This window comes from Planococcus citri, chromosome 4, assembly GCF_950023065.1.
Source record: "Planococcus citri chromosome 4, ihPlaCitr1.1, whole genome shotgun sequence".
Classification (NCBI taxonomy): domain Eukaryota; kingdom Metazoa; phylum Arthropoda; class Insecta; order Hemiptera; family Pseudococcidae; genus Planococcus; species Planococcus citri.
The window spans coordinates 65,886,285-65,897,273 of record NC_088680.1 but is presented as its reverse complement, the minus strand read 5'-3'; the positions used below and the strand labels follow the sequence as shown (position 1 = coordinate 65,897,273).

Genomic DNA, 10,989 nt, shown 5'->3' with positions numbered 1-10,989 from the left:
TTTGAGTTTTCAACCTTTTATTTGGAATTTTGGGTGAAATTTTTTTTCCTAATTCATCATAAATTTCTGAAAATTTCCAAAAATAACCAGTACCTACCTAATTTGCAAGAACTCATGTCTGATTTCAATTTACCAAAAAAAACCACGATCAGGAATTTTCCAGAAATGGCCTGGGAATTAACCTGAAAATTTCAGTCATTGACCAAAAATTTACAAAGAATCATTAAATTATAATACTAGCACACCAAAATGCAAAAATAAAGTACCAGTGTTTTCTCCAATATTACTCGTGGCCATAATTTTCCAAAATTATCTCTAATTCACTAAATTACCAAAATTACCAAAATTACCAGCAATTTGCCAAAAATAACTTGTAATTTACCAAAATTTCCTGTAATTTGTCCGAATTACCCGTAATTTACCAAACTTACCAAAATTACCCGCAATTTACCAAGATCTTAAGGTACCTGTTATTCACTAAAATTACCTGGAATTTACTAATTTACCAATATTTCCTGTAATTTACCCAAAATAACCAGCAATTTACCAAAAATAACTTGTAATTGACTGAAATTACCATAACTTACCAAAATTAACTGTAATTTGTCCAAATTATTCAAAATTTACCAAAATTACCCATAATTTACCAAAATTTCAATTTTTAAGTTACTCGTTATTCACTAAAATTACCTGTAATGTAATTTACTAATTTGCCAATATTACCTGTGATTACCAAAATTTTTGAAATTTATCAAAAATTTTTATTTTTGTAATTTACTAAAATTATTGCTAATTTACAAATTTACCAAAATTACCAGCAATTTACCAAAAATAACTTGTAATTTACCGTAATTACCATAACTTACTAAAATTACCTGAAATTTGTGCAAATTACTCATAATTTACCAAACTCACCCACAATTTACCAAAATTATAACTTACTTAATGTTACTTACTAAAATTGAATTACCAGTAATTTACCAATTTACCAATATGTCCCGTAATTTAACAACATTTCTAAAAGTAAAAATTACCAAAATTTTTAAGATTTTACCAAAATTACCACCAATTCACCAAAAACAGGGCTTCAAACCCGAACGTTTTTGGGTATGGGTTTTGGGTACGGGTACAGAAAAATTTTTCAGAGGATTGGGTAAGGGTATCTGGTACGGTATTCCAACATTTTTTGGGTAAGGGTATGGGTATGGGATTTTCTTCAATTTTCGCCATTTTTGATACAATTTTGATGAAATACCCAAAGGAATACCCGATCTATCAAGTATTTGGGTTCAAAATAGTTTTATCAGGTACGGGTTCTGGTACAGGTACAGAAATTTATGGATTTTTATTCGGGTACGGGTACGGGTTTGGGTTTGAAGCCCTGACCAAAAATGACTGTAATTTACCAAAATTACCCGCAATTCACCAAAAATGACTGTAATTTACCAAAATTACCCGTAATTTAATTTTTCCACATTATCTCCCCACCACACCTATTGAGGTGTGTAAAACAAAACAATAGAAAATTTAAACAACTCAAAAGCAAAAGATATATACAACATAGATGTAAAGCTAGTAAGGGATGCCAGATATGCTATTTCTGAGGTTCTTTCTTCACTATTCAATGATTGTTTAGCACAAGGTGTCTTCCCAGACTGCTTGAAACATAGCATAACAACCCCAGTATACATACAAGAACAAAGGTCAAAAAAATGATATCTCAAATTTTCGGCCAATATCTATACCAGTCTTTGCCAAAGTTTTTGAAAAAATCATCTATATACACGGATTTCATCTTTTGTCAACTGTCAACTCCAAAAATATTCTAAAAACCCAAATCAATTTGGATTTAGACCAAAACTTGTGACTTCAGATGCCATCTATGAACTAGTCAATACGATTTCTGACATGCTACAAAATAATGAAAAACCTATTGGCATATTTTGTGATCTCTCCAAAGCTTTTGACAGAATAATACATAATGTCCTTGTGGCTAAATTGGAACATTATGGTATTCGGGGTGTCGCCAAAAAACATATAAAATCTTACCTATCCCAAAGGACTCAAAGGGTAAAACTTGTTTCAAAAGAAGGGATCGCAATATCTGACCCAGAATACGTTACAATGGGAGTACTACAAGGATCAAATCTAGGGCCATACTTTTTTCTCATATATGTAAATGATTTTCCCCATTGCACACAAAATAAAACTACCTATACAATTTGCAGATGACACCACAGCAATAATAAAAGGAATAACTTGGACCCTAGCATTTGAGGAAGCTGAAAAAACCCTCCTAGAAATGCAAACTTGGTTTATAGTCAACAGCATGGAATTAAATCTAGGAGCCTGCTTCATTTGTACCTGTGAGACTTATTATAGTATGCCAAAATGTAAAAGCATCAGAGCTTTCCAATGCTTCCATTGCCAGAATTTTTCATTGAATTAAGTGTCACTAAGGAGGAGAAGGTCAAACCTTACGTTGTGCCATCTTGCCTCTTTAGGTACCTATATTCTACCTATAATGATCACTGATATAAAGCGAGAGCATGGCACGTGACAAGATGGCGAAACTATTATAGAAATTGAAGCAACGAAGATACATTTAAACAAAGAGGTTTCTAAAAACAGAATTAAAAATTAGGCACAATCAAGTGGGAATTGCGGGAACGAGGGATGGCTGATTGAGCGGCTGGTGATGGTCTTGCTATTGGCTTTCACTTAGGTGGGTACCTGCTGCTTAGGATCGTATGGGTCCTTTTATTGTACTTTAGGATCAACCTGACCTGAACCATGCGTGGGAAATAAACTCGGTTGGATTTAAAATCGATGCGTCGGAATCTAATGTTTTTATGTCATCGTTGATCTGAAATCGGATGAATAAATGTTAAACACTCGTAAACACTCAAATTTATATTCACTGATTTTACAGATGCCTACTCATATAATTATTATTAATTTTACTTACACTTTTCTTCAAAACATTGAGTTCTGACAAAGTTTTGGCGAAGTCGTCGGCGGATAGGCCTCGGTAAGCTTTAGGAAATCCTATCCGAATGACTATGGTCGGTAAATTCAGTTTATTTATTTTTGCATATTGTATATTATCGAGTTTACTATTATCTATAATGAAATTTTCTAGTATGGTGCACTGCACTCTTTGGTTTTGAATTCCGAATTTTGTTCTATTTTCTAAAATACATAACGCAAACATAAGAATATTCAATCTACTAGCCCACAAAATATTCTTTTCCCAAAAAAATACCTACCTTTGTAAATTTATCCAAAGTCAATAATTCACCTTGTTCCACTCCTTTCTTAATATTCCTGATAATTATGTAAAATTTGGTTGGGTAAGGATCAGGAGTTGTTGAAAGTAGTTGAGTTGATGGAGCATCTGAAAACACAGTCGAGTAAGAGCCATGCCAAGAATAGATAATAAGAAAAGGAACTAATGTTAAGTACACGTAGCTTTCTCATTGCTGAGTATACTTTTGTAAAATAATGCGTATTTGTAGTGAAGTATAACGTAGTACATGTAAACCTACTCTTGGTTCTAACAAATTTGGCCTTTAATAGGACGCTGCATGTGAGTTGTCTGCATTCGTTGTTTCTAGCTACTATTTCGCATACTTGTGGTATTCTGTCTGGCGTCGGATCTTCGATACCGGGCAATTCATGTGCGAATTTTTCAGACATTTCTTCGTATATCAAGCACATTTCGTTTGCGAATGTCTCGATTGTGACCACATTTTCTTCCAAGAAACGTCGCAAATCATCGAAAATGGGTTCTTGAGCGAAGTTTAGAGCTAATACCCACTTGATAAACCGATTAATATCAAGATCACTCAACCAGAGCGGGAAATCTCTTTCCGCTTCTACAATCCAGTCGCGTAATTTAATCCCATAAACAGTTCGGAGATTTAAACGCTATAAAAAAAATTCACTAGGTTGATGATTAGGGGTGAAGTCGTGGTTTGGGTGGTAAAATACACTATATTTACTCAAGTGTACTTGATGAGTGAAAAACTTGTTTGTGTGGTTCCTTTCAGTTGCGTTATGAGACAATTTTATTTTCACATAAAAAAATTAATTTCTTCATATATGTAAGGCAAAAATCAAAGATCTTTTTAAATTGAAAATTCTATTCAATTTGTCTTGTATTTTCAACTTTTTGGATGAAATTTTCTGTTTTGATTGCAAAAGTAGGCCTACTGAATAATGATAGATTAAGCCAAGGGTTTAATTTAGATTTAGATTTAAATATGTACAAATTCAGAAAATCACTTGCCATCAAAAAAGCTCAAACATTTGCATTACATTTTTCAAAATGCCAATCAAAATACCAAGGTCACACGATTTTTTCAATTTTTTTTTGGAATTTCGACCTTCATTGTGGGCCCCAGGGGACTTGTATCAAAAAAGTAAGCCAAAATTCGAAATCAGCGCCTCTAAAAACCCAAAATCCAACAGACCATAGGTCTCTCGATTTTTTCTATTTTTTTGAAATTTAGGGCCTCATTAGGGGCCCTAGGGGACTAGTATCGAAAAAATGAGTTGAAATTCGAAATCAGCACCTCCAACAAACCATAGGTCACACAAATTTTCCAATTTTTTCAAAATTCGGGGGCCCTTTGTGGGGGTTAGGAGGCTTTTATCATAAAAGTGAGTCGAAATTCGAAGTCAGCGCTATCGAAAATGTAACAAACAACATGTCACATGACTGGTTTTTTTTGTAAAATTTTGAAAAATTTGGAGGCTTAGGTGCTTGTTGAGTCAAGAGATGCCCCCTCACCTTCATGAAAATACACTTAATTCAATATCATTAGATTCATTGCAACACATTGAAAGTAATTTCAGGGTGTTTGTGCTTTTCATTCCATAGATTAAGAATCGATCGCCATTTTTCGATTTGAGTGGGGGTGAATATCTATCATTTGACCACAAAACTTTGTGATGTCTAAATATAATTTTTCAAGCCTATAGATCGCGAATCTGATGTCAACCAATGGTGAGGCTTACATATAGGGTGGTTAAGGATAGGCTGGGAAAGCATATCATCAGGTTGTGGCAGAAGGACTGGGACCACCATGACGCTTTTATTGTGACTTATGTTTCCTAATATCTCAGATAGGCTACGAGCACCGGACATTGGATGCAATTATTGGTCCTCCCAAATCCTGACGGGGCATGGCGAGTTTAGGTATTATCTACACAGCATTAATTGCACATTCAATCTTAAATGCCTGTGTGGGGGCTTAGTTCAGAATAATTACCACATTGTGTATGATTGTCCAGAATCCTTGTTCATCACTTCTAAGTATGATTTCATCGACCGTACAAATAGGAAGATCGCCATTAGTAAAGAATTCGACACGTTTGTCAAGGAGTTGATTGAATGGCTAAAAAGATTCAACATGGAGTACAAAGCTCGCCTCCGCCTCATCGCCAGTAATGATGGGTAAAGACTAGCTGACCCAGATGGTGGCTGGTATCTCAATTAGGGCTCCTGGGAGAGGGGGCTGAGACCCAGGCTGGCAAACTTTTGGGTTACACAAGGCTTGGCTGTACTTGGTCCTCTTCCTGGTCCTCCTTGGGCCTCTGTCAGGGAACCACCCAACAACAATGTATCATTGTTGGATTTTATGTCTTTCCTTTCTTCAATTTCCTTCTGTCTCATCCTTTTTCTTTCTACGTGGTTTTCACACCGGTGTAAGTGAAGTCACGCATAACTGGAATCGCTGGTTATGACCTTCGTACCTTTCCAAAGGAGGAGACCAGATCCGGGTTCAACTTGTAATGGGGTGGCTTGTTTTGGTGTGCCTTGTTTGGTGTGCGTTGAGCTGGACCATTGGTGTGTCTACATTCCTTTCATTCATTCCTTCCCCCTCCAGGCAGCAGGCCCATTCCCTTTGGCTTCTGGTTGTTCGGGGTTACGCATCATCAAACCAGGGTGTCAGTTGATGGGTTATGTATCGTCTTGAAAAAGTGTTCACGTCCGTTTTTGGGTTTCACATTGTTTGACATTCGCATCCTGATCTGGCATGCAGTTATGTAACAGAAGTCATTTGTGGTTTGGGACTCATCGTCGCTGTCCAAGGTGCCCTCTGGTGGCCATATGGGGCTTAGGGCATGAAGTCTCTCATTGTTTTTGAAGTCTCTAGTTTCTGAAGTCTCTCATTGTTCTTGAAGTCTCTCGTTGTTTTGAAGTCCTCGTTGTTTTTAAAGTCTCTCGTTGTTTTTGAAGTCTCTCGTTGTTTTTGAAGTCTCTTGTTGTTTTACCGACTTTGCCGTGAAACGGAAAAGTAAGGTATTGTATTTGTCATGATGGTTGAGGATTTGGGTGGGGGTGGGTTTTCTTGACGTTTTGGAGTGTGCTGATCACGATAAGACGTATGGCGCAAAATGAGATAAGTTTATATATATATTTATTTATATATTTATATATAGGTATATCAATTTATGTATAAATTTGTGTCACGCTGAACTCAAAAGCTCCGAACTTTTAGTCGAAACTGATGATGGCAAAATATTGCTTTGATACTGAACTAGAGAAATTTTTAATTTGGTCGAAATCGGTTCAGCCGTTTACGAGATATGAACGTTTAAGTGTGTTTCAACGTTATGGGATAAGCTGAAATTTGTGTAAACCGTAAACCCTTATATCTCGCAAACGGCTCACCCCCAACAAACAGATGGGGTGGTTAGGGTGTGTAGGTTGCAGATTGGTGCGCCGGAGGTCGGGTGTTCGAATCCCGCGCGAGTCAAGAGGAGAAAATTTTTGTTGATTTTTTTTGTTAATTTTTTTGTTAATTTTATGCGTCCAAAATTTTTTTGCCATAAAAAATCAAAATTTTTCAAAAATTCCTAGTGTAATTTTTGTTTTAACAAAAAACATTAAATTTTTGGTAAATAGCCAGTAAATTTTGATATTTTTTTTTTTGGTGAATTAATAGTAATTTTTAGCAGGTAAATAAAATGATTAGTTATTTTTGGTGAATTACTCATAATTAAAGTTGGTCAAAAATTTTGGTAAATTGCTTGAGTACCTAATTTTTGTTTTGGTAAATTAATGGCATAATTTTTATTGGTAAATTGGTATTCCAATTATTAAATTTTTGTAAATTGCTGGGGATATTTTTGGTAAATTGGTAAAAAAAAACCTTTGGCAGTAAATTACTGGGGTAACTAAAAAAGTCGGTAAAAAGTCGGTAAAAAATTGGTAAATTAGTGGGGAAATGTCTGGTGAATTACTGAGGCGAATGTTAGTAAATTGATAGGGTAATTTTTGGTAAATTCATAAATGTTGGTAAATTGGTAAATTTTGGTAAATAGGTAAATTTTGGTAAATTGGTAAATTTTGGTAAATTGGTAAATTTTGGTAAATAGGTAAATTTTGGTAAATTGGTAAATTTTGGTAAATTGGTAAATTTTGGTAAATTGGTAAATTTTGGTAAATTGGTAAATTTTGGTAAATAGGTAAATTTTGGTAAATTGGTAAATTTTGGTAAATGGGTAAATTTTGGTAAATGAGTAAATTTTGGTAAATAGCTAAATTTTGGTAAATAGCTAAATTTTGGTAAATTGGTAAATTTTGGTAAATTGGTTAATTTTGGTAAATTGATAAATTTTGGTAATAATTTTGTTTTTTGTTAACAATTTTCCTGATATGTTATTCCACTTGTAATATGACGGTTACGTCTTCATAAGTACGCTAATTTTTATTTGAAAATCAATTTCATAAAAGTGTAATATGATGACTACTTAAAATTGACTACTTTATTTTGTAGATGTTTTCGTATTCATTAAATCGGTAAATTTGCGTACTTCCGCGCATTTTGATAAATTGGTAAATTTTTAAGTAATGTCTGGTAAATTACTGAGGTAAATGTTGGTAAATTACTGGGGTATATTTAGAGCAAAGTCGGTTGATCTTGCGAACTGCGCAAGATGTTTTTTTATGTTATGTTTATGTGTTATGTACTTAACTATATGTGCTGTCCTCGGCACCTTCTCCCAGGGCCATGGATCCCTTGTGCAAGTTGTGCCGGCGTGAGTTGTGGGTTTCAGGTTTTTTGGCGGGGCCAGGGCTTGGGCCTTTTGGCCATGTCGGGTGAAGTGAGTGTGATGTGGTCTGAGTGGCAGATGAGGTTGGTGTGTAGGAGAAATGAGCAATTTTGAAGTGCAGTATTCTGATGTCAATTTTCAGATTTTCGGATAGGTAAAATGGGGGGGGGTGAAAAAAACACGAAATTTGATTATTGTAATGCGGGGTTGGGGGGGGGGGAGTAATAAGGGATGAAGTCTGTAATTTGGCAATATGGGGGTGTGATATGTCCACATATTGTATGTTTTTGAGCCCGTAGATTGCGAATCAGACCTTATTTTTTCGATTGGGGTCAAAGTGGAGGGGCGGAGGTGGGGATGAAAGTAGAAATTTGGTCACGTACCGAGTGATTTGTCTACATGTGGGGTTTCGATCCTGTAGATCACGAATCTGGTATTATTTTTTCGATTGTGGTGAAACTGGAGGGGCGGGGTGGGGGTAAAAGTAGAAATTTGGCCATGTACCGAGTGATATGTCTGCATGTAGGTTTTTGAACCCGTAGATTGCGAATCCGGTATTATTTTTTCGATTTGGGTCCAAGTGGAGGGGTGGAGTGGGGTAAAAGTATAAAACTTGGTCATGTGTCGAGTGATATGTCTACCTGTAGGTTTTCGAACCCGTAGATTACGAATCTGGTATTATTTTTGCGATTGGGGTGGAATCAAATTTTTAAAGGATGTTTTTCTTTACATGCCATAGTACCCCAGGGATGTGATATTTCCCGCTGATCTAGCTTGTTTTTTTTTTTTTTAAGAAGAACTTTTACCTCAAAAATGGCAAAAAATGAGTTTTTTTTTTGTGATGAGCATAGTAGAAACTAAAGTATTTTTGAAAAAATGGAATCAACGATTTTTGTATTAAAAAATGTCCATATTTTGATATAAACCCATAAAGTTTTGAAAAAAATTAAAATTGACACGATTCACAGCATTTTAAAGTTGGCAGTTTTTTTTGACTAATTTGAGGTATGTACCTCAATTCATTCATTTCTGTAGGCAAGCAAAATAATGGAAAAGTGTTTGAAATCGCAGAAAGGGACGTGGAATATAATGTAGAAAACCGCTACATATTCGTTATCAACTTTTGAGACTTGTTCGATTTGAGGATTTTTTGAATTTTGGCCTCTACTTTTTCATTTTGGACCACTGTGCGGCTTTTTTACATCTCTGATACCTAAGTGATAAATACCCAACCGCACAATTTAACTCGTATTTATACCTATGGTTTTAGAAATCACGATTTCGTTCGGTTTTTTGAATTATCATCAATGACGAGAGAAACAAAATATATGGTACCTAGGTTCGTTTGAATTTATAACAATTTAGTTTACTTACAAGATCTGTTATTACATCATCCCTTCTAAGTCGTTCTCTATTAATATCGCGTCTTAGAAGACCGATATGTTTCCGCACTGCTTGGTGCAGATATGAATTCGTTGTTAGCAGTTTGAGTACCTCCAGGTCCTCCTAAAAAATAAAAGTCAGTCGATAACCAATGTAGAATGTACCTGTGTACATAATACATATTATGCACCTATGCAGATTAAATCATTTCCATAAACATACTTCCTCTAACTTCTTCAGATCGGCACATCGGCCGAAAATATGCCACCAGTCTGATAAGAGATGTGCCATCAATAAATGAGAAAAAAGCTTGACATTCATGTTCTGGAAAAGTGGAAAATATAAAAGTAGTATAGAGAACAAATTCAAACACAGTTGGCGCATTTATACTACCTAATTCAATGATTCTTTGTCTTCTGTTATAGGTATACCTTCAAATTTTGGAGCAACAAATTTGCACGCTTGATCACAGGAATACCAACGACCGCCAACGGAATTGTAACTTCTAGTTTTTTTTTGGTTTATATGCGAAAGTATGTAACTTATGTACATATCACGTACCTATCTATGATCTGTTCCACATACCTATGTAAGTAGTTTGAAGAACATAGTGATCAAACTGAAAATTTCTGTTTGTTAATGAGCTATTCACGAAACCTAAAGAAGATAAGATACCTAAGTAGGTACCTATTTAATAGTTAATAACGCCAGACTGTTAAGTATCCACGGCAGTACCGAATTCCATTTGAATTTCTACAGATCGTTATTAAATTTTGACGAAATCTTGCCGCTTTTAATGTCATTATGATTGATATCTTAGCAATCACCTAGGAAGTTGGTGTATATAGTTAGTTATACCTACTAGGTATAGGTTGTCCACATTTGCAGAGCATAAGTTTTTTTGTTGAATATTCACTGTCTCACCTGCTCATTTTTTTCCTTTAGGTGTAGGTAGATCACAAAAAAAATTTCAGCCAAATACGTGGAGATTAACCCGTGCCTTGGGGCTGCTCAACGTCCTTATGGGAATTAACATATATAGGATTTTACATGTGAAAAACGTAAAACTTCAGTTTTGACTGAATTTCTTTGAAATTGATCGTTTGGACATTAAAAAGCAAACGTGTAAACAACTTGATATAGTAGGGAATAGCGCCACTGTCTTAAGGAGTTAAGATGATAATTCCCTCCTAAGGTGGTGAGAATTTAACTTTGTTCAGAAATAACCTATACCTAAACGATAGATTGCCAGGATAAATACCTTTTGCTCATCTTGATCATTTCATTTTTTTTCCTTTTTCTTTTTAGAAAAAAGTGTTGGCTAAATTTTTTTAATTCATTCAAAGTGGAATCCGTTGTGTACTTACTTAACTTGTTGACCATATTTTAAACGTTTTTCGGTATGTATCATTAAGACGTAGACTTATTACTTTTTTCTTTTTTTCTTCTCTTTGTGAATAAATTTGTAGAGTAATGGATGCGTGTACTTATTTATATATTCCTTGGATGAGGAATGTTAGGTAGGAAGGGAGAGGAGAC

General features: G+C 35.0%; 1 protein-coding gene across 3 annotated transcripts; it reads right to left on the bottom strand.

Moving 5' to 3' along the window:
* Positions 1 to 61: 61 nt before the first annotated feature.
* On the bottom strand, positions 62 to 10,752 carry LOC135844638 (uncharacterized). 3 transcript variants are annotated; one of them, XM_065362886.1, is made up of 7 exons: positions 9,844 to 10,752; positions 9,673 to 9,774; positions 9,442 to 9,573; positions 3,549 to 3,930; positions 3,270 to 3,397; positions 2,969 to 3,192; positions 62 to 2,866 (listed from the first exon to the last, which is right to left on the bottom strand). In XM_065362886.1, exons 2-6 carry the CDS (start codon positions 9,769 to 9,771, stop codon positions 3,139 to 3,141), a joined length of 795 nt encoding a protein of 264 aa, XP_065218958.1. In that variant the 5' UTR covers positions 9,772 to 9,774; positions 9,844 to 10,752; the 3' UTR covers positions 62 to 2,866; positions 2,969 to 3,138. The 3 variants fall into 3 exon arrangements, with proteins under 3 accessions (XP_065218958.1, XP_065218956.1, XP_065218957.1); XM_065362884.1 differs by lacking the exons at positions 62 to 2,866; positions 2,969 to 3,192 and having other exon boundaries at positions 3,270 to 3,930; XM_065362885.1 differs by lacking the exons at positions 62 to 2,866; positions 2,969 to 3,192 and having other exon boundaries at positions 3,270 to 3,930; positions 9,882 to 10,752.
* Positions 10,753 to 10,989: the final 237 nt, after the last annotated feature.